This window comes from Eriocheir sinensis, chromosome 12 (genome assembly GCF_024679095.1).
Source record: "Eriocheir sinensis breed Jianghai 21 chromosome 12, ASM2467909v1, whole genome shotgun sequence".
Classification (NCBI taxonomy): domain Eukaryota; kingdom Metazoa; phylum Arthropoda; class Malacostraca; order Decapoda; family Varunidae; genus Eriocheir; species Eriocheir sinensis.
The window spans coordinates 9,812,405-9,832,117 of NC_066520.1; the positions used below are offsets into that span (position 1 = coordinate 9,812,405).

The 19,713-nt window shown below is 42.4% G+C and overlaps 2 protein-coding genes across 4 annotated transcripts in view; both read right to left on the minus strand.

The window, feature by feature from the left end:
• Positions 1-19,713, minus strand: part of LOC126997370 (replication protein A 70 kDa DNA-binding subunit-like) — a 49,562-nt gene that overhangs the window by 24,861 nt on the left and 4,988 nt on the right. For all 3 annotated transcript variants that reach the window (XM_050858434.1, XM_050858432.1, XM_050858433.1), the window contains 5 exons: positions 19,463-19,510; positions 11,834-12,022; positions 11,339-11,516; positions 10,871-10,994; positions 226-388 (listed from right to left, as the gene is read on the minus strand). In XM_050858434.1, coding sequence (XP_050714391.1) covers positions 226-388; positions 10,871-10,994; positions 11,339-11,516; positions 11,834-12,022; positions 19,463-19,510 — 702 coding nt within the window. The remainder of the gene's footprint in view (positions 1-225; positions 389-10,870; positions 10,995-11,338; positions 11,517-11,833; positions 12,023-19,462; positions 19,511-19,713) is intronic.
• Positions 396-10,851, minus strand: LOC126997371 (uncharacterized). Its single transcript, XM_050858435.1, has 2 exons — positions 10,178-10,851; positions 396-8,596 (listed from the first exon to the last, which is right to left on the minus strand). Exons 1-2 carry the CDS (start codon positions 10,413-10,415, stop codon positions 7,899-7,901), a joined length of 936 nt encoding a protein of 311 aa, XP_050714392.1. The 5' UTR covers positions 10,416-10,851; the 3' UTR covers positions 396-7,898.

Consider the following 19,713-nt stretch of genomic DNA (forward strand, 5'->3'; position numbering starts at 1 on the left):
ACTAATGGCCCTTCTGAAAGAATCAAGATGGTTTGTGGGGGAGTAATATGTTAGTTATATACAGAAACTTGCAAAATTCTACCCAAAACAATTTTTTATGATGGCGGAATGGATTGAACTTTCCCAATTAATGAATATATGTTGCCAATATGAAGAATGGGACTGAAAATTCTAAAAAAATAAGGCTGAAGAAACTGCCAAGTGGTATGCTATGGTCCTCCTTACCTCAATCATATCATAAAATTTATCACATTGTTCATTGAAGGCAGTGGCTCTGATCTCCCCCGACTCATCCAGCAGATCCATAGAGAAGAGTTTTCCTTCCCCTCTCGAGTTGGACCAAGTGCGAATGGCAGACTTGTTGGTCACACGAGCACAAATTGTCCACCTAAACAACAAAACAACATCTGAAGCAAAGCCCTACCAATAAACAGTCAAGCCTGAAAGTTCATAAAATATGAGATATTGAAATTTCCTATAATTAAAGGATTTTTGGTGAATCATGGGTACTGTTTAGTCAGACACACTAAGGGTGTTTACACAGAGAAAGCAGGTTGCCCACGCACTGGTTACAAGTGCCAACCCGCATTGGTTTCCTGCGCTAGAAGGTGTTCAAAAAGGGCACGGGTAACCGGCTCTGAACCCACAGCGAGGGACAAGGACGCGTGTACAGAAGCACCCTGCCGTTCATGGCCTCACTGTTCACGGATTCACTTATACGCAGGTAGGGTACAGGTAACGCTCAATTAACGCGAGTTTGGTTTACACATTTTTCAAATAACGCGGGGTCCAAAATCCAAATAAATGTTTCATTTACACGTTTTTTTCACTTATATGCGATATTTTATGGATTGGCCACAAGATGTCTCACGCAACTGGACTCACGGCGCCGCGGCCACACAGCTGAGCTCAGTTCTTCCCGCGCGCCACTTGAACAACAATACAGTACCCACGCTGCCACGCTACTCAACAACAGGGGGTGGCAGGTACCGGTACCAGTACCAGTACTAACGGTGCCAGCTATATGGTACAGTACCGGTAGCAGACTGCTCGGTACTAGCCAGTCGCTCATGGTGTCCCTCATTTTTTCCTCACACAAGTGGGGCTGAGACTGAGTGCCTGAGTGGATATCTCGGCGATATGGATATTCATTCTCTCTCTCTCTCTCCACTGAATGAAGCGAATATTTATTTTTCGATACAAACCTACCTCTTGTTTGATTTACATTGTTTTTGATTTACGCGACCTCTTCAAGGACACAATACTCGCGTAAATCGAGTTACCCATATCTGCGACACCCCCCGCCAAACGCGGACGAAAATTCGCGTATAAGTGGTCTGTTGCGCCCAGCTCGAACGTTGCACATTTAGTGTTTATCTTCGAAGCTGGAAGAGAGAAGTCAGCTGAAAGAAAAGGTTATATAGTCAATCGCGGTAAAAACAAACACACAGAATAATTTTTGAAACTTACCAAACAGGAAGTGATAGAAGAAAGAAGTGAACAACCTAAAAGTGATACAAAGCGGAACAGGTTACAAGAAGAGAAGCGAAGGCGGCAGTGCTCTACAGTGGAGTTTATACAGCCTTTCTCAGTCTATCATGGCCTCCAAGCGTTCCTCCATGTCTTCTTCAGGCATGAAGAAGCCACGTGTTATAACATTGAAGGAGAAGCAAGAGGAGGTGGAGCAGGTCGACGACCCACTCTCATGTTGCCAACACCACTCGCCCGCCAATCACCACCGCCTACGCACTCACACTCACCACAACCAACCACAGATTGAGTGTTAAATTATTACAGTCCATATTTAATTTGTGATTTATGTGTATGTAAAACTATATAACAATGCTTAGAAATCAATTTTTTTATTCGATCGAGATGGTAGAACGAAACCCTATTTTCCCTATTTGATTATAGTCCTGTCGACTGCGGATTCACGGATCACGGGAGTCTCGCGGAACCAAATGCCCGTGAACGGCGGGGGGCTTCTGTATATACCTACGTCAGTTGTGATCCACCCAGTGTCCAGGTAAGATGTCAAGCTCATCGTCTGACGTGGAGTTCATGTTAATGGACAGTGTCCACACAAAACTTAAAAGGAAAAAAATGGCATTGCATGAAATTAACGATGACCCAAAACTCCACACGCAAACTTCAAAATTACAGCAGAAAAAGGCAGACTGGTAAAACCCATCACCCACCCTTTAGGGGTTAATAATACCTAATGATGATGGTAATAATAATTATAATAATAAGTAATAACAATAATAACGATAATTATCATTATAATAATGAAATAAAAGTACTTCTGCCATGGACATGTAAACTGTTAATCTACTGTATTTCACAGCGTATAACGTGCACCCCAAACTTTAAGACAACAATTGGGGGGAGTTCTTAAAGTGCTCAATTTTTTTTTTTCTTCAACAAAGGAGGCAGCTCAAGGGCACAAAAAAATAATAATAATAAAAAAAAGCCCGCTACCCGCTGCTCCTAAAAAAGGAACAAAAGAGGTGTCCAAAAGCAAGGTCAAATACGGGAGGAGAGATGTCCTGATACCCTCCTCTTGAAAGAGTTCAAGTCGTAGGCAGGAGGAAATACAGATGAAGGAAGATTGTTCCAGAGTTTACCAGCGTGAGGGATGAAAGTGAAGATGCTGGTTAACTCCTGCATAAGGGGTTTGGACAGTATAGGGATGAGCATGAGTAGAAAGTCGAGTGCAGCGGGGCCGCGGGAGGGGGGGAGGCATGCAGTTAGCAAGTTCAGAAGAGCAGACAGCGTGGAAATATCGATAGAAGATAGAGAGGCAACATTGCGGTGGAATTTAAGAGGTAGAAGACTATCAGTATGAGGAGGAGAGCTGATGAGACGAAGAGCCTTAGCCTCCACTCTGTCCAGAAGAGCTGTGTGAGTGGAGCCCCCCCACACATGAGATGCATACTCCATACGAGGGCGGACAAGGCCCCTGTATATGGATAGCAACTGTGCGGGGGAGAAGAACTGGCGGAGACGGTACAGAACACCCAGCCTCGAGGAAGCTGATTTAGTAAGAGATGAGATATGAAGTTTCCAGTTGAGATTTTGAGTTAAGGATAGACCGAGGATGTTTAGTGTTGAGGAAGGTGATAGCTGGGTGTTGTCAAAGAATAGGGGATAGTTGTTTGGGAGATTGTGTCGAGTGGATAGGTGGAGAAACTGTGTTTTTGAGGCATTGAAGGACACCAGGTTCCTCTTGCCCCAATCAGAAATAATAGTAAGGTCTGAGGCTATGTGTTCTGCAGCCTCCAGCCTTGAGTCGTTAAGTTCCTGTAGGGTGGGTCTTCTATTAAAAGAAGTTGAGTAATGCAGAGTGGAATCATCGGCGTAGGAATGGATAGGACAGTTCATTTTGGAAAGAAGATCATCAATGAACAACAGAAAGAGAGTGGGAAATAGGACAGAACCCTGTGGGACACCACTGTTAATAGATTTAGGGGAAGAACAGTGACCGTCTAACACAGCAGAAATAGAACGGTCAGAAAGGAAACTGGAGATAAAGGTACAGAGAGAAGGATAGAAACCGTAGGAGGGTAGTTTGGAAAGCAAAGATTGTGCCAGACCCTATCAAAAGCTTTTGATATGTCCAGCGCAATAGCAAAAGTTTCACCGAAACGGCTAAGAGAGGATGACCAAGAGTCAGTTAAGAAGGCTAGGAGATCACCAGTAGAACGCCCCTTGCGGAACCCATACTGGCGATCAGATAGAAGGTCAGAAGTGGAAAGGTGCTTTTGAATCTTCCGGTTAAGGATTGATTCAAAAGCTTTAGATAGACAAGAAAGTAAAGCTATAGGACAGTAGTTTGAGGGATTGGAGCGGTCACCCTTCTTAGGCACAGGCTGTATGAAGGCATACTTCCAGCAGGAAGGAAAGGTAGATGTTGACAGGCAGAGCCGAAAGAGTTTGACCAGGCAGGGTGACAGCACGGAGGCACAGTTTTTAAGGACAATAGGAGGCACTCCATCAGGTCCATAAGCCTTCTGAGGATTGAGGCCAGAGAGGGCATAGAAAACATCATTTTGAAGAATCTTTATAACAGGCATAAAGGAGTCAGAGGGGGGATGAGTTGGAGGAATATGCCCAGAATCGTCCAGAGTGGAGTTTTTAGAAAAAGTTTGAGAGAAGAGTTCAGCCTTAGAGATAGATGAGACGGCAGTGTTGCCGTCAGGACTGAGGAGTGGAGGGAAAGATGAAGAAGTGAAGTTGGAGGAGATGTTTTTGGCTAGATGCCAGAAGTCACAGGAAGAGTTAGAGAAAGCAAGCTTTTGGCATTTTCTATTAATGAAAGAATTTTTGGTTAGTCGGAGAATAGATTTGGCACGATTTCGGGCAGAAATATAAAGTTCATAATTAGCACTAGTTTAAAGGCTCTGGTACCTTTTGTGAGCTGCCTCTCTATCATTGACAGCACGAGAACAAGCGTGATTAAACCAAGGCTTTTTAGCGTGAGAAGTAGAGAAAGAACAAGGAATGTATGCCCCCATTCCAGAGACAATCACCTCTGTGATGCGCTGAGCACACACAGAGGGGTCTCTATCCTGGAAGCAATAATCATTCCACGGGAAATCGGAAAAGTACATCCTCAGGTCGTCCCACCGAGCTGAAGCAAAATGCCAGAAGCATCGCCTTTTCGGTGGGTCCAGAGGGTGTACAGGAGCGATAGGACAGAATGCAGAAATAAGATTGTGATCGGAGGAGCCCAACGGAGAGAACAGTTTAACAGAATAAGCAGAAGGGTTTGAGGTAAGGAAGAGGTCTAGAATGTTGGGCCGGTCTCCAAGACGGTCGGGAATACGTGTAGGGTGCTGGACCAACTGCTCTAGGTCATTGAGGATAGCAAAGTTGTAGGCTTGTTCACCAGGATGGTCAGTGAAAGAGGATGAAAGCCAAAGCTGGTGGTGAACATTTCAGCGAAGGGAGAGTGGAGATGTGCTCCACTTTAGAATTCAAATAGTCAAAGAATTTTACATAGTTGGTAGAGTTAGGTGAGAGATAAACAGCACAGATGTATTTAGTAATAGAATGACAATGAAGTCTTAGCCAGATGGTAGAAAATTCAGAAGAGTCAAGGTTGTGGGCACGAGAGCAAGTGATGTCGCTAGACGTAGGTGCAACATCCAGCTTTGGATTGAAATTTAGGATAGAGATAGTAGGAGGGAACAGAGTAGAGATTGCTGTCAGTAGCCTCAGAAACCTGTGTTTCGGTAAGGAAGAGAAGGTGAGGTTTAGAGGAGGAGAGATGATGTTCCACAGAATGAAAATTAGAGCGAAGACCGCGAATGTTGCAGAAATTGAGAAGAAAGAGGTTCGAGGAGTTATCAAGACACCTCTCGGGTTGGCAGCCAGAAGGGGAGTCCTCCCTGGGGGAATTTGTGGTCCCCCCCCCCAGGCGGGGACTCCGAGGCTTGATGTAGGTGCACCATTTTGAAATCTGAATTTTGGGAAAAGGTGTATATGTTGTGTGAATGTAGTGTGGTGTGGATAAAGAGAGGATCTGTCTTTAGAGAGCATGCTGAACTACTCTCCGGTGTTGGTGAGACAATAGGGAAACGGTTAGTGAGGACATGGGAAGGATCTTTGGAGGGCTTCAGCTCCCTTCTCACCTCCCATATATACCTCACCGGGAGTGGCTTGCGCCAGTTCGGTAGGTGTCTTCCTACCTACATTGACAATGTAGTTTCCAAAAATTTATATATTTTTGGTGTAACCTGTACTGCTTGAATTGACAAGTGTCCTTGAGTAAAGCAATTAAAATGGCAGTCGGGCTGGTGTTGTGAGAAATACATCCTAATACATACTGATGATGCACAGCTTCTGATATCATAATTAGCATATTATTCTCACCATCACTCGTAGGTTATGACAGACAACTAGGCAAAACACAATTCACACGGTTCTGGTGACATGCAGCATGCAGCTGTTTATTGTATGGGTGTGGTTGTGTGGTTTTCAAACAATGCAAATGGCAGCCGGGCTGGTGTTGCGAGAAATAACTCCTCGAACAAGAATTACGATGTACAGTTTCTGATATTATATCTACCCCATTATTCTCACTAATATTAATAATTAACCCTTTCGATGCTAAATCTTCACAGCGACGACTAGCACCATACGAAGAAAGACTCAAACAGTTAAACTTGCATTCTCTAGAAAGGCAAAGGGTGCGTGGAGACATGATAGAGGTTTATAAATGGATGAAGGGCTATAATAAGGGCGATATTCATAAGGTTTTGTTGGAAAGAGAACCGGGTAGGACACGAAGTAATGGGTTCAAACTGGATAAATTCAGATTCAACAGGGACACAGGCAAAAATTGGTTTATTAACAGGGTTGTGGATGAGTGGAATAGGCTTAGCAGTCATGTGGTGAGTGCCAATACAATTGTCACATTAAAAAATAGATTAGATAAATTCATGGACAGCAATATTAGGTAGGGTTAGATACACGGGAGCTTAGGTTCAAAGGAACTGCCTTATACAGGCCTACCAGCCTCTTGCAGACTCCTACGTTCTTATGTAACTTGCCGATGGTACTAAATCCTCGCTGCGAGCGCCAGTCACACTCAAATTTCCCGCGTATGAGTGTTCCAACACTATTTCTCACCCTACAGCATTGCTAATTCAGTGGGTTTTCCACTAAATTTGGTGGAAAATCGTATCAGCCTAGAGCGGAAAAGCGCGGAAAATCTACGGACAAGTAACTGGTGGATGTTGTCGTCCAATACACCGACAATTTTGCATAGCTTCACCTATCACCTGACTGATTTTTTTATCAAATAGTTGTAAATTATGCAGTTGGCAATACTACCCTGCCAGCATCCCATCAAGACTCAGTAGTTACCTCAATATGGCTGGCCGTCACACACGCATAAATGTACGTCCTCACAAGCAACACCCCACGAACATGCTTGTACGTTCGCAGGAGAGGCTAACATAACCGAATCTTATAGATCTTGGCCTCCTTTTTCCGATGGTGTTTTTGTTTTTTAGTTGTGATGAATAGTTTTTGAGATACAGCGGTTGAAAGAGTGAGCACTAGCATCACTTACTGAACGTGCCTGTACATTCACAGGAGAGGCTTACATAACCGAATCTTATAGAGTTCTTGAGATACAGAGGTTTAAAGAGAGAGCACTAGCGTGGTGGTGCAAAAAGCTCGCTGCAAGCGCCAGTCGCACTCACAAGCAATACCCCCTCAATGTGACTATAAGTTTGCAGGAGAGGCTTACATAACCGAATCTTATAGATCTTGGCTTCCTCTTTCCAATGGTGTTTTTGTTTTTTAGCTGTGATGAATAGTTTTTTGAGATACAGCAGTTAAAAAGAGACCCCCCTCCCCCAGCTGGGCTGCCTGAGTGCGCCTGGGGGGATAGTCGCGCTGTGAGCGATTAGCAGTGAAAGGGTTAATAATGAACACATTTTTTTTTCCTACATGATTTTCTATGTAGCTTGTACTGTTCGAATTGCCAACAGTGCACCTTAGTCATACAAAACAATGCAAATGGCGGCCACGTCGTGTCAGCGCCAGACAGAGAAGCAGGATAACAAGGCATGGGCGATCCTCCACCGATTTCATTTTTGTATAGTAGTTATTTGATCGCCCTGTATTCTATGGTAACATATTGTAAGACAGCTATGGACTAAGAAGGATCATAAACAATAATAAAGGTAATTTTGCAGTTGTTATTGGACAAGACCAAAAAAGACCCTTAAAATACCCCAAAGATGAAAAAAATCAATAAAAATTTGTACCTTTGGCACATAATGCGCAGGGGTAAACTTTCAGGCATTTTTTATATGAAAAAGGTGCACGTTATACGCCACGAAATACGGTACATAGGCACTGCAGCTATCTGTGGCATAATTTTAAGTTTCCAAAGGGGAGTGGGTGTGCTCGTTGGAGTAGGGAGACACCTGTGAAGTATGAGCAGAAACTGAGGAACTGCTGGTATGTGGAAGGGGAGATGTGATTGGAACTTGATACGCAAACTGTTGTACAAGTTCTTGTATACGGCTTCTAAATGTCAACTTATTTGCATCAAGAATTTTCTTAATATGAGGCAGCAGGCTCTTTAAGAACATTAGATCCTCATCATCATCTTTGCCCTGATTTTGATTTGATATTTCTCTCAAGTACTGCATTTTCTGTCTTTCGATTTCCAAGATGCTCTGGTTGTAGTCTTCTGTTTTAAGGCTCTTGCCAGTTGCTTTTTTCTTTGGGTGAGAAAAATCTAAAATAATCTTATGCTTGTCCAAATCTTCATCTCCTCTTACTGATGTATCTTGAGTAAGGGTTGGAGAAGCGGGCATACCTTCCTCTTTATCCAAGGGAGGCTCCACATCATCCGTTTGGTTTCCTACCTGAGATGATCCGGGTAATGAGGTTTCAGATTTGCCTTTTGCTAGCATACTTGAGAAATTTCCAGTCAAAACTCTAGGTTTCACAATATCTATCAGGAAACGGAACAACTGGGAATACTGCTCTTTTGATCGAGATGGAAATTTTTCAAGTTCTACAGCAAATTTGTCTCCAATATATTTCCATTTTCTTTTAACCAGTGACTCTGAAAAGACAGGAGATTTTAGATGACAAAATATACACAATAACAATATAATAGTAATTTCAACATACATACATACATAGTTATAGTATACCAGGCATCCATCCACATACACATGCACTCCGCACACTTAAGCCATTTACTACCAACAATGAAAATATTACAATAATTAACAGTGTATTATAAATTATTATTTGCAGGTATCTTGCAACAGGATCATCATTCTATGCTCTTGCATTCACATTTAGGGAGGGTGTTTCAACGGTGGGAAACACTGTTGCCAAGACTGTTGCTGCACTGTGGAAAGAACTACAACAGGAGCACATGCCCATACCAACAGTCAAGTCTTCCAAATTGATCGCTGAAGGGTTCTACAGCATCTGGAATTTTCATCACTGTTTAGGCTCAATTGATGGAAAACATTCATTTTCAGTGTCCAAAGATTTGGGTTCAATGTACTTTGAGAAATTCTTTCCCATCGTCCTTCGAGCTGTTGCAGACGTACACTACAAGTTCACACAGTGGTTGAGGGGGAGGCAGTGGTTGAGTGAATAGCATGATGGTGCTGTGTCCAGCAAGATGCAGGTTCGCGTCCCGCCCAGTGCCACAAGTTGGTATTCTTCAGTCACCACCGAGTGGTCTAAGACTACCCACATGTTATTCAGAAGACCACCTATTAACCTGGACTCTATATTCTCTCTCTAAAAGAGAGAGCCATTGATGAGCTCCAGGGGGCAGCATGAGCCAAGCAAGATGGTGCCACTAAAACTGATCGCCTACGCCACAATGAGCTGGGGGCGACTCTCAGGCCTCACCAAGAAAGCCTACTTGTGCCATAAGCAGAAACACAGGAAAAAAAAAGAAGAAAAAAACAATGTCAATGGGGATGGGGGGGGGGGGGGGGGGGCTATGGAAAGCAAAGTGATGGTGGTACATTTCAGGCCTCAGAACTGTACAGAGTTTTGACAGAAGTTAAAATTTCTGAACCTTCTTTCCTACGAAATACAGGAGTCAAAGCTACTTTTGTTCCAGATGAGGCCTATCCACTTGTACCTTTCTTCCTAAAACCATATGGTGGACATAACTTGACCAATGAAGACAGTGCCTTCAATCAACTGTTATCTAGGTGTATGAAGACTGTGGAGTGCACTTTAGGCATTTTGTACAGCAAATGGCATTTACTGCCAAAAAACATTGAAACCAAAGTTGAGTTGCTTGATCTCATTATAAAGTGTATGTTTTACATGACTATTACATATAAAGAGGGAGTTGACCAACATCTGACTGAAACTGACCATCACATGCTGTGCCCAAGAAGATAGGCCAACGAAGTTGAGTATGTCAGGGAAAATTTTAAATCATTATTACTGAATCATCCTTCAGTTTACAAGGACTAACAACACTGGATATCACTTATTCAAGTTCTCGGGGAATAACCCATGTTTGAAATCTTTTTCTCTCTCTCTCGCATGCTGTATCACAGTTCAGTGTTCCTTTCATTAATGCCTAATGCACTGCGGTATCATCTATCAACCCACATAAACAGGATTACATTCATACAAATATATAAAAAATTTTGCTTACCTTCATAATCTAATTCTTTGCTGACTTCAGCCCACAGTTTGTCAACAACATTCTTGTTTGTGTGGAACTTGTTTCTCTTGTTCCACAATGGTTGTCTCTTAAATACTTCACTGATCAGGAGCTCAGTGTTCATCTCACTTTGCACGTCTGCCCGTGCAGGTTGAGCAGGCAAGAATTGTCTGTGGAATGAGGAAAGCGTGCTGGAGCAGGCTGCCCACTCCAACACGCTCGAGCCCATTTTCTCTGTACACACCAAAACTTGTTTCAACGGTATAATTCTTTGCGCAGTTCGGCACCAGTAAACTTGCTTTCTCTGTGTATGCACCCTAATGATAATTCTATTTAAAGTAAGATTGGTCTAGTTCAAGTAATGGTGTGTTTTACAGCTGTGGTCCCCAAACTGTGTCCCACAAAAGGATACTCAGGGTTCCACGTGTCAAAGCATGCATGCAATACATGTCAGACTTAATATGTCTGTACACATTGATGGGTTGATTATAATAAAGTTGAGGGGATACGCCATAGCTGCACGTGGCCTCAGTGCTCATCTCCACCTAACTGACCACTGAGCCTGTAGTGGGTGAGAATTTTGGACACGGACAAGTGAGACATCCCACAAGGAGAAATTGAACCCAGGCCAATGGTATTGTAGCTAAGCATGCTAACCACTACACCAGAGCACTGTATTGGTACCTGTTTTGGTATGGAGTGAGAGCTTCAATAGGATGTACATTGCCGCCAGAAGGAGTTTTTGTTATGGCAGGTTCTCGAGTAGGTACATTGTGCTGAGCTAAAGGATTCCGCTGCACATTACCACCTGTAAAAACAAGCTAAAATGCCTATGGGAAAGTATTATATTCCACATGATGCAGAAACTTCCCAACTTAAACAGAGCATTATTTGTTTATTTTTGCCCTTAAGAATACATTATTCTGCACAATATCCAGGGAAATTCAGCCTGTTCCATAATGCTTCGATTAAAGAGATCCATGAAAGGAAAAATGTTGAAAAAATTGACTCAAATGTGCCCTCAGTGACCAGACATTGGTATGAAAAATAAGAGACAGTAAAGCAAGGAGAACAAAGACAACAAAAACTATACTCTAAAAACAACTACACATATATCAATATTCCTCACACTGTACATCTCATTGGAAATACCTGTGGGTCCTGCACTAGGTGTGACTTTAGGTACTGGTGGCTTATACAGCTGCTTTTGTGCAGGCTGCTGCTGTTGCTGACCTGCATTTTTGTTGGGATCATAAGTGACTGGACTCCCCAGTTTCTGCCCTACCTCTTCCCCAGTCTTGACTACAGAAAGGTCAAGGATGATCAACACCTGAAACCAAAATAATATTTAATCTGAGTGGTTCTACAGAGGTATCATAAAATACTGAAAAGAGCAGGAAGGGCTGGCATAAACGAGCTGAGAAATGTATACCAGAATGTGTTGAAGAGAGTACTGTAGACCAGTAGAAAAATAACACAAACACACACACACACACACCAAAGTCTGAGTAGTTTAGTTTTCTTTTTCCCACACATGCAATGGCAAAAGAATAATAATCCTTTTTCCTTATAGTTTTTCATTACTGAGTTTCCTTCTGTTACATTATTCTGAAATACCATAACAAACTGCAAATGATAAAATCAAACCTTTTTGTTTTCCTGGACAGTGTTGCAAACATATCGGTCCAAGGAGATGATGCAGTTGTTTTTAATCTCCCCAGTGTCCACCTTAGAGTTCAGCTGTGTGGCCAACATGGCAAAACTGCTCGACCATTGTCCATCTGAGAGCAGGAGACGCCAGCGCTCCTGAGCACCACTGGGGATCCGCTTCATTGACTGCAGGTACAAAATTGACAAAATAACATTGTAAATGAAATTCTTTACAATTCATATCTTAATAGTAATTGCAATGTCTCAATGACAATTAACAACTTGACTTTTCCGTGTGTATAAGGTGCTATCATAAAGCTTCCAAATTTAGCCAAAAATAATTTTACTACTTTTTTTATTTATGTTTGGCCCCATCTTCTTCGCAATAGGTCCATAGTGAGTCATTGTGGCATGAAGTGTGATAAGAACATAAGAACATAGGGAAACTGCAAGAGGCCGGGTGGCCTACACAGGGCAGCTCCAGAGTCCCCCCACTTCTCACGATGGGTGAGGTGTAGTTTCAGGGGTTACAGGTGGAGGCTTGATCCTCGTTTACCTTCGGTACGGGCATACGCTCCAGTACCCTGTCTCCTTACTGCACCCACACCTCACTGCCCCCCGTCATCCTCGTCCATGTAGCTGTCCAGTCTACTTTTAAAACAAACTATCGTCCCTACACTAACTATGTGATTGCTGAGTCTATTCCATTCCCCCACCACCCAATTACTAAACCAATGCTTGCCTATATCTCTCCTAAATCTATACTTTTCTAATTTGAATCCATTACTGCGTGTTCTATCCTGCTGGCTAATTCTCAGTACTTTACTTATATCGCCTTTGTTGTAACCCTTGACCCATTTGAATACTTCTATCCGATCTCCCCGCACTCTTCGTCCTTCTAGTGAATGTAAGTTTAGATGTTTCAGCCAATTTTGATATGGGAGGTTCCTCAGCCCCTGAATCATCTTGGTCATCCTCCTCTGAACTGATTCTAGCAAGTTGATGTCCCTTCTGTAGTGTGGGCACCAAAACTGGACAGCATAATCTAAATGTGGCCTAACTAACGCTAGATAGAGTCTGAGGATGACCTCTGCACTCCTGTTGGTTACCGTCCTGTTAATAAAGCTTAATACCCTGTTATCCCTATTCCTTGCACCAATATATTGCTTCCTTAGTTTTAGGTCATAGTTCACTAATACTCCCAAATCCCTTTCACACTCAGACCTGCCTATCGCTGTGAAGTCTAAACTATACCCTGTAATGGGCTGCGTGTTCCTACACTAAGTACGCTACACTTGGTGATGTTAAAATTCATCTGCCTTTTCTCTGACCAAGCTGACAGTTTGTTGAGATCCTCCTGCAGTGCTCTAGCACCCTTCCCTGTCCCAATAGTGCGTCCTATTTTGGTGTCATCTGCAAATTTACCTGTCACTAGTTATCCCATTGTCTATGTCACTGATGTAGATAATGAATAAAAGCAGGCCTAAAACTGAACCTTGAGGAACCCCACTGGTAACATTACCGCATTCGGATTTTTTACCGTTAATGGTAACCCTCTGTTTCCTGTTGCTAATCCATGCCTTAATCCAATCAATTACCTTCCTTCTTATCCCATGAGCCCTAACTTTATTTAACAATCTCTGGTGAGGTACCTTATCGAAGGTCTTACTAAAATCAAGATAAACTACATCATAGCTCTCATCATTGTCAGCTGGCTTGTATACTCTAATGTAAAAGGATAAAAGATTAGTGAGGCACGACTTTCCTTTAATAAATCCATGCTGTGAATCATGAATTAAATTATGTCTTAATATGGTCCCTAATACTATCAGCTATTATTGACTCAATCATTTTACCTATAACTGACGTCAAACTAATCGGCCTATAGTTCTCCATTGAAGATTTGTCTCCCTTCTTAAATACTGGAATAACATGTGCCTGCCTTCATGAAACAGACACCACCCCTGTGTACCCAGAGCTCCCTTCCCTTGGCCAGTAGGCTGGCAAGGGCGAGGGAGTTGCTGCCCATGTACTTTTTGCTGCCTGGCAGCAGAACTGGTGGCCTCCTGCATGTGGCCATTGGGGATGTTGTTGGGAAGCTTGGGTGAGTTCAATAGGTGACTATAGCCTACTGTACCTCACTATGTAGCACAAAATTTGAGTGGGGGGTCGGACTATGTCCTAAGAGGTGGTGTGCACACTGTAGTATAGGTAGTCCTCCAATTACAAGGTATTTGACTTGATCATTTTTAATCAACTGAAATCTTAATATAATAGTTATCATTCATTTGCACAACAAATGAGGCCTCCAAACATTCAAATAAACTTGTAAAATATTGAGAAAAAAAAAATAGGATGCAGCAGCCAAAGAAATATTTACCTCAATTTTTTTTAGAGAATCACTGTACTAATTTTGCAAATACATTTAGTTATTAACATACAGGAATAGCCAGCATTCTTCTCTAATACTTTCATTTCAAGCTGCAGCCAATTATGTCTGCAATTTCATTCTTGCTACTTGACCCTGTAACTCAAGTTTGCAATGTTTGCACTTAGCTCTCCATCCTTTCTCAGATCCTAAAGATATTCTTTCAAACTACTGCCACACTGGATCACTTTTTCTGCCAGATACATTGTCTTGTGGTCATGATATCTTTACTCTCTGACATTTGAGCTATTACTGAGTGGCGAAGAACCAAACTACTAAACAATGGCACAGTCAGGACATGTCCCGAACATGATCAGCTCACATTAGATTGTTAAAGACTAGATAGTTATGGTACAATGCTGGCCAGTGGCTGGTAGGCTACACCAGGATCAGTCCTAGGACTGGCTCAAACATGTTACCAGGTTAGATAAGATTATGTAATATATTAGATGCAAGAATATTCCTGCATGAATTTCAAACTACTATACATTTCAGCGGCGGACAAACGCTGTTTTTCGCAAATATCTCCTAAACGAATCGTTGGATCAGTATGACATTTCAGCACACTACAGTTAACATCCGGACCTAATTTATGGCTAACATACCACGATACTATATGTGTTATGTGAGGAGTTTACTCGTGGAAAATAACACAAACCCCCTTCTCGCTCTCATTGTCCTTCCTCTTCTCCCCCTAGCTCCTCGCCTCCCTCATCATTCTTATGTCCCTCCCTATTTCTCCCATCACTGTATTATATATTAGAATGTTATGTAGGTGTATATGTATAGATATGATTATTAACTAAGAGCATGGTACAATTCCATGGAGGCAAGACGTATTTCACGTTGATAATTACTGTACAACACCTGGATGCGCCTCGGCAGTCAATGAGTTATACCTTGCCTCTGCTTGAGTCATAGCCTCGGGCTGGGGAAGGGGGATGGTGTGAGTAGGGGGGTGCAGAGGGAAACGAGGAGGGGGATGCTGCGATATTGGGGTAGGGAAGGAGTGGTCTGGGGGTTGTTCGGGGCGTTGGTGGAGGGGTTAGACGAGTACCCCACACTCGTCCGATTCTGTATAACACCTTAGATATGATGACTGGATTAGGCTTAATATCAGTCAGTAAACTCCTCACATAACACACATTGCAATATGGTATATCAGCCATAAATTAGGTCCGGGTGTTAAAGGTAGTGTACTGAAATATCATACTGATCCAACGAATCGTTTAGGAGATATTTGCGAAAAACAGCGTTTGTCCGCCGCTGAAATGTATAGTAGTGCATAAAGAATATAAAGGTATACATTCAAAAATATATATTTATTGGTATAATATATATTTTTAAAAAATCCAACTTTAAATGAAAAAATCTTTTTATTTTATTTATATTTATATATTTATCTAATAAAAAATCCACTCCTGAATTTTAATGACTACATATATGTATGATGTTTATGTTAATAACAGTGCAGTTTATAGTATATATAGCTGCTGAATGAATGCTACTTATGATATTTCATGTCTTTATGAATATAAACATAAACAGTAATCCCTCGTCTATCATGGGGGTTAGGTTCCAGAACCCCCCGCAATGAGCGAAAATCCACAAAGTAGCGACCTTATATTTTTTTTTATTATTCATATATATTTTAAGGCTTTATAAACCCTCTCCACACTCTTAAAAATATTTCCCACACTCCTATTGACCTTTCCCACACTCTTATAAACATTTCCTACGACATATCGTTGTTACGAAGCGGTCCCAATAAATGATACTATAATTCTTTCTGACTTTCGACATTTGCTTCATAAAGACGAACTTCACGCAGGAATTAGTTTGGCGGGGCAGAAGAATACTCAGAGAAAGGACAGCATGAGCGTAGCTCACTTCTTTTATATCACAATTAGGTAAATACGGAAGGGGAAAGGGAGGAGAGGGACCGAGTGAGTCATGAAAAAAATACCAATAGAGGATGTAAGAAGGGAAAACAAGGAAAAGTAGTGGAGGAAACAGCTAGGGAGAGATAAAGAGGATGAAAACAAGGGTGTGGGGAGGGAGGGACAGTGGGGAGAGTCATGTCAGGTCCTGAAAGAGTGTCAGGTGAGGTCCTGAGAGAGAGTCATAGCAGGTCAGGACTTCACTCAGGACATGAACTGACCCTCACTTCCTCCCCTCCCTTCCCATTTTACCTTCTGTGTGTGTGTGTGTGTGTGTGTGTGTGTGTGTGTGTGTTTACAACCAGGTAAACACACACACACACACACATACAGAAAGGGAGATGAGAAGGGTGTGGGGAGGGAGTGGCAGAAGGGAGTCAGGTCAGGGCTTTGGTTAGGACATGACCTGACTCACTTCTGCCCCTCCCTCCACACACCCTTCCCATTTCCCCTTCTGTGTGTGTGTGTGTGTGTGTGTGTGTGTGTGTGTTCATATAATCTAATGGGGAAGGAGAAAGGGAGGAAAAGTGATAGAGTGAGAGATAAGACAAAAGATAAGAGGGTGTGAGAAAGGAGGAAACAAGGGAAATGAGTGGAGGAAATGGGAAGGGAAAAAAAAGAGAGGTAGGGAGGGTCAAGTAAAGGTGAGGAAAGAGGGGGAGAGAAAGGGTGTGAGTGGGAGGGAAAGAGATTAAAAGAGAGAGGTAGGGAGGGTCAGGTAAAGGTGAGGAAAGAGGGGGAGAGAAAGGGTGTGAGTGGGAGGGAGAGAGATTAAAAGAGAGGTAGGGAGGGACAGGTAAGGGTGAGGAAAGAGGGGGAGAGAAAGGGTGTGAGTGGGAGGGAAAAAGATTAAAAGAGAGGTAGGGAGGGTCAGGTACAGGTGAGGAAAGAGGGTGAGAGAAAGGGTGTGAGAGGGAGGGAAAGAGATTAAAAGAGAGGTAGGGAGGGTCAGGTAAAGGTGAGGAAAGAGGGTGAGAGAAAGGGATTAAAAGAGAAAGACTGGGAGGGAGGTGAAAGGAAAAGAAGAAAGAAATGAGAAGGAAGGAGAAAAATACGGGGACAGAGAGGGAGAAGAAAGAGCAGTGGAGGGAGGAATGAACCAGGGAAAAAGCTAACTGCGCAATAGACTGCGACGGAAAAATAAAAAAATAGGTGGGTGACATAGGCGCTTATTTAAGTGAGTTCCTACTTACGTTGATTTATATCGTATTCATTTTTTAGGCTAGAAAATGCTTATTTTACCGCAAAATCCCGCGATATAGCGAAAAATCTGCGATACGATACAATTTAAAAATCTACAGTACAGCGAGATCGCGATAAGTGAACCGCGATATGGTGAAGGATTACTGTATACACAGGAACGGGCGAATCATCCACAGGCGAACCACGAACATTCCGAGTGGTACCGTGAAAATTCCTTAGCAGCCGCCTTAGTGCATCTGGCGGGGAAATATGCGAAAGTGCAAATCCACAAATACTGAACCCATGAATACGGGGGGACAGGTGTACATGAATGTAGGAAAAAATGGCACAGGAAAGCATGACACATTTTTCAGCATAGGAAAAATGGCACACAGAAATATTTGCTTGTTATAGCATGATTTTCAGTAATTACAGGTTTCAAATATTTTGCCATCCTCCTCTTCCTCTCCTTTCCATCTTCTTCTTAGTTAAACTGAACTTTTCAAATTTCACTTCCGGAATCTAAATCTCTCTCTCCACTGCAGACTTGAAAATAATGTATTCATATGGTCAGTTGTTGTCTAATTATTTACTTACATATTGTCAGTCGTTCTCTCTCTCTCATATTTAGCTTAGGTAGGTCTTTAGTTAGTTATTACACGAATCAAATGATTTACGATCATTATTCTGCTAGGTTGGTTGGTCACAGTCACCCAACGATATGGCGTGCTATCCAATGGATCCAAGCTGACCATGGTGTTGTAGCTACTCAGATGCTGCAAGAATCTCGTGGTGAGCCTCCCAAGAAACGCCAGAAAAGTGTTTACAAGAATCTACAGGCACGAATGAAAAACCTCTGCTCTGTTTTTAAATGTAAATTTTTTAAATGGAAATGTTTTGAAATGTAATATTATTAAATGGAAAATGTAAAGAAATTAAATTTTAACACATTTTAGCTGATTCTACTGTGCCATTTTTTCCTATGCTGAAAAATGTGGTATTTCTTCCTGTGCCATTTTTTCCGAGAACCGGTGTACATTGTATTATAGCTAACTTTGGATGCATGGAAATATTTGGCAAATGAAGGGTCATGCACTTATACATTCAGAAACTACGTACAGTACCCTCCCGAGTTTCGTGCTATCTGAGTTTCGCGATCCTCGAGTTTCGTGCTCAATTCTAAATTCTTACCATCCCGACTTTCGTGCTGCTTTGACATGTACAGGTCACGTCTATCTACCGTCATCGTCACATGCAATTCCGTAAGGCGGTGTCACACTGGCCGTTTTCCTTCAACCATTGGGGCTATTGTCAACCACGGTTGCCCGTGCACCCAACTGGGTGCGAGTTGCCAGTTGTCCATACAGATGGAAAACGGTTGGGTGTACGAGCAACTGCACGGCTGTATGTAATCAAACAGATGATGGCAGTGGGCTGAGGAGTGAGGAGCAGTGGAAAATGGCCAACCAAGGAACTCGTAAAGTAGATTGGCAGAGCTGCTTTGTTTACTATTTAATCAATACAGGGTGACTGCTTTATTTGCATTGTGAATACAGACAACCAACCTTGGCCATGTGTGACGCACAACCGGAAAAGTTGGAGTTGCCGGTCGCCCCTATTGCCAACGCAGTTGGAGGGAAAAAGCCCAGTGTGATACCAGCAGTTAAAGGCATTTTCACAGAGCGAGAGTGTTGTTGTTGTTGAGTAGCGTGGCAGTGTGGGTACTGTATTGTTGTTCAAGTGGCGCGCAGGAAGAACTGAGCTCAGCTGTGTGGCCGTGGCGCCATGTGAGTCCAGTTGCATGAGACATCTGGAGGCCACTCCATAAAATATTGCGTATAAGTGAAAAAAAAGTGTAATTTAAACATTTATTTGGATTTTGGACCCCACGTTATTTAAAAAATACATAAACCAAACTCGCATAAATCGAGTTACCTGTGCCCCGAGTTTTGCAATCCGCAAGTTTGGCGCTATACCTGCAGAACAAACCAAGCACGAAACTCAGGAGGGTACTGTATAATATATATAGATAGAGGGATAGAGACAGATAGATAAATAGACATATTTCATACTCACCAAAATCTGCACAACTGGTTTATCAGGATGCCCACCCTCAATTATGTCCTGCAAATATATTCAATTTTAGTATACTAGGTACTAAACAGTTTTAGAGAGCTAGTCATGTTTTTTAAAGTATAGGAGGCAAATCAAGGGAAAAATAAAGAGAAAAAGAGAAGCCTGCTAACCGCTGCTTCTGCAAAAGAAAATAAGGAATGAGAGGCTAGATGAGAGCTCTTCCTGTCCCTCCTCTCCACAAAATACTGGCA

Bases quoted from the DNA above. Each gene is read 5' to 3' on its own strand.
- LOC126997371 (XM_050858435.1), bottom strand. From the start codon at position 10,415: ATGGGCTCGAGCGTGTTGGAGTGGGCAGCCTGCTCCAGCACGCTTTCC. The intron at 8,597-10,177 runs GTAAGCAAAATT...CTGTCTTTTCAG, and splicing joins CAAAGAATTAGATTATGAAG to AGTCACTGGTTAAAAGAAAA.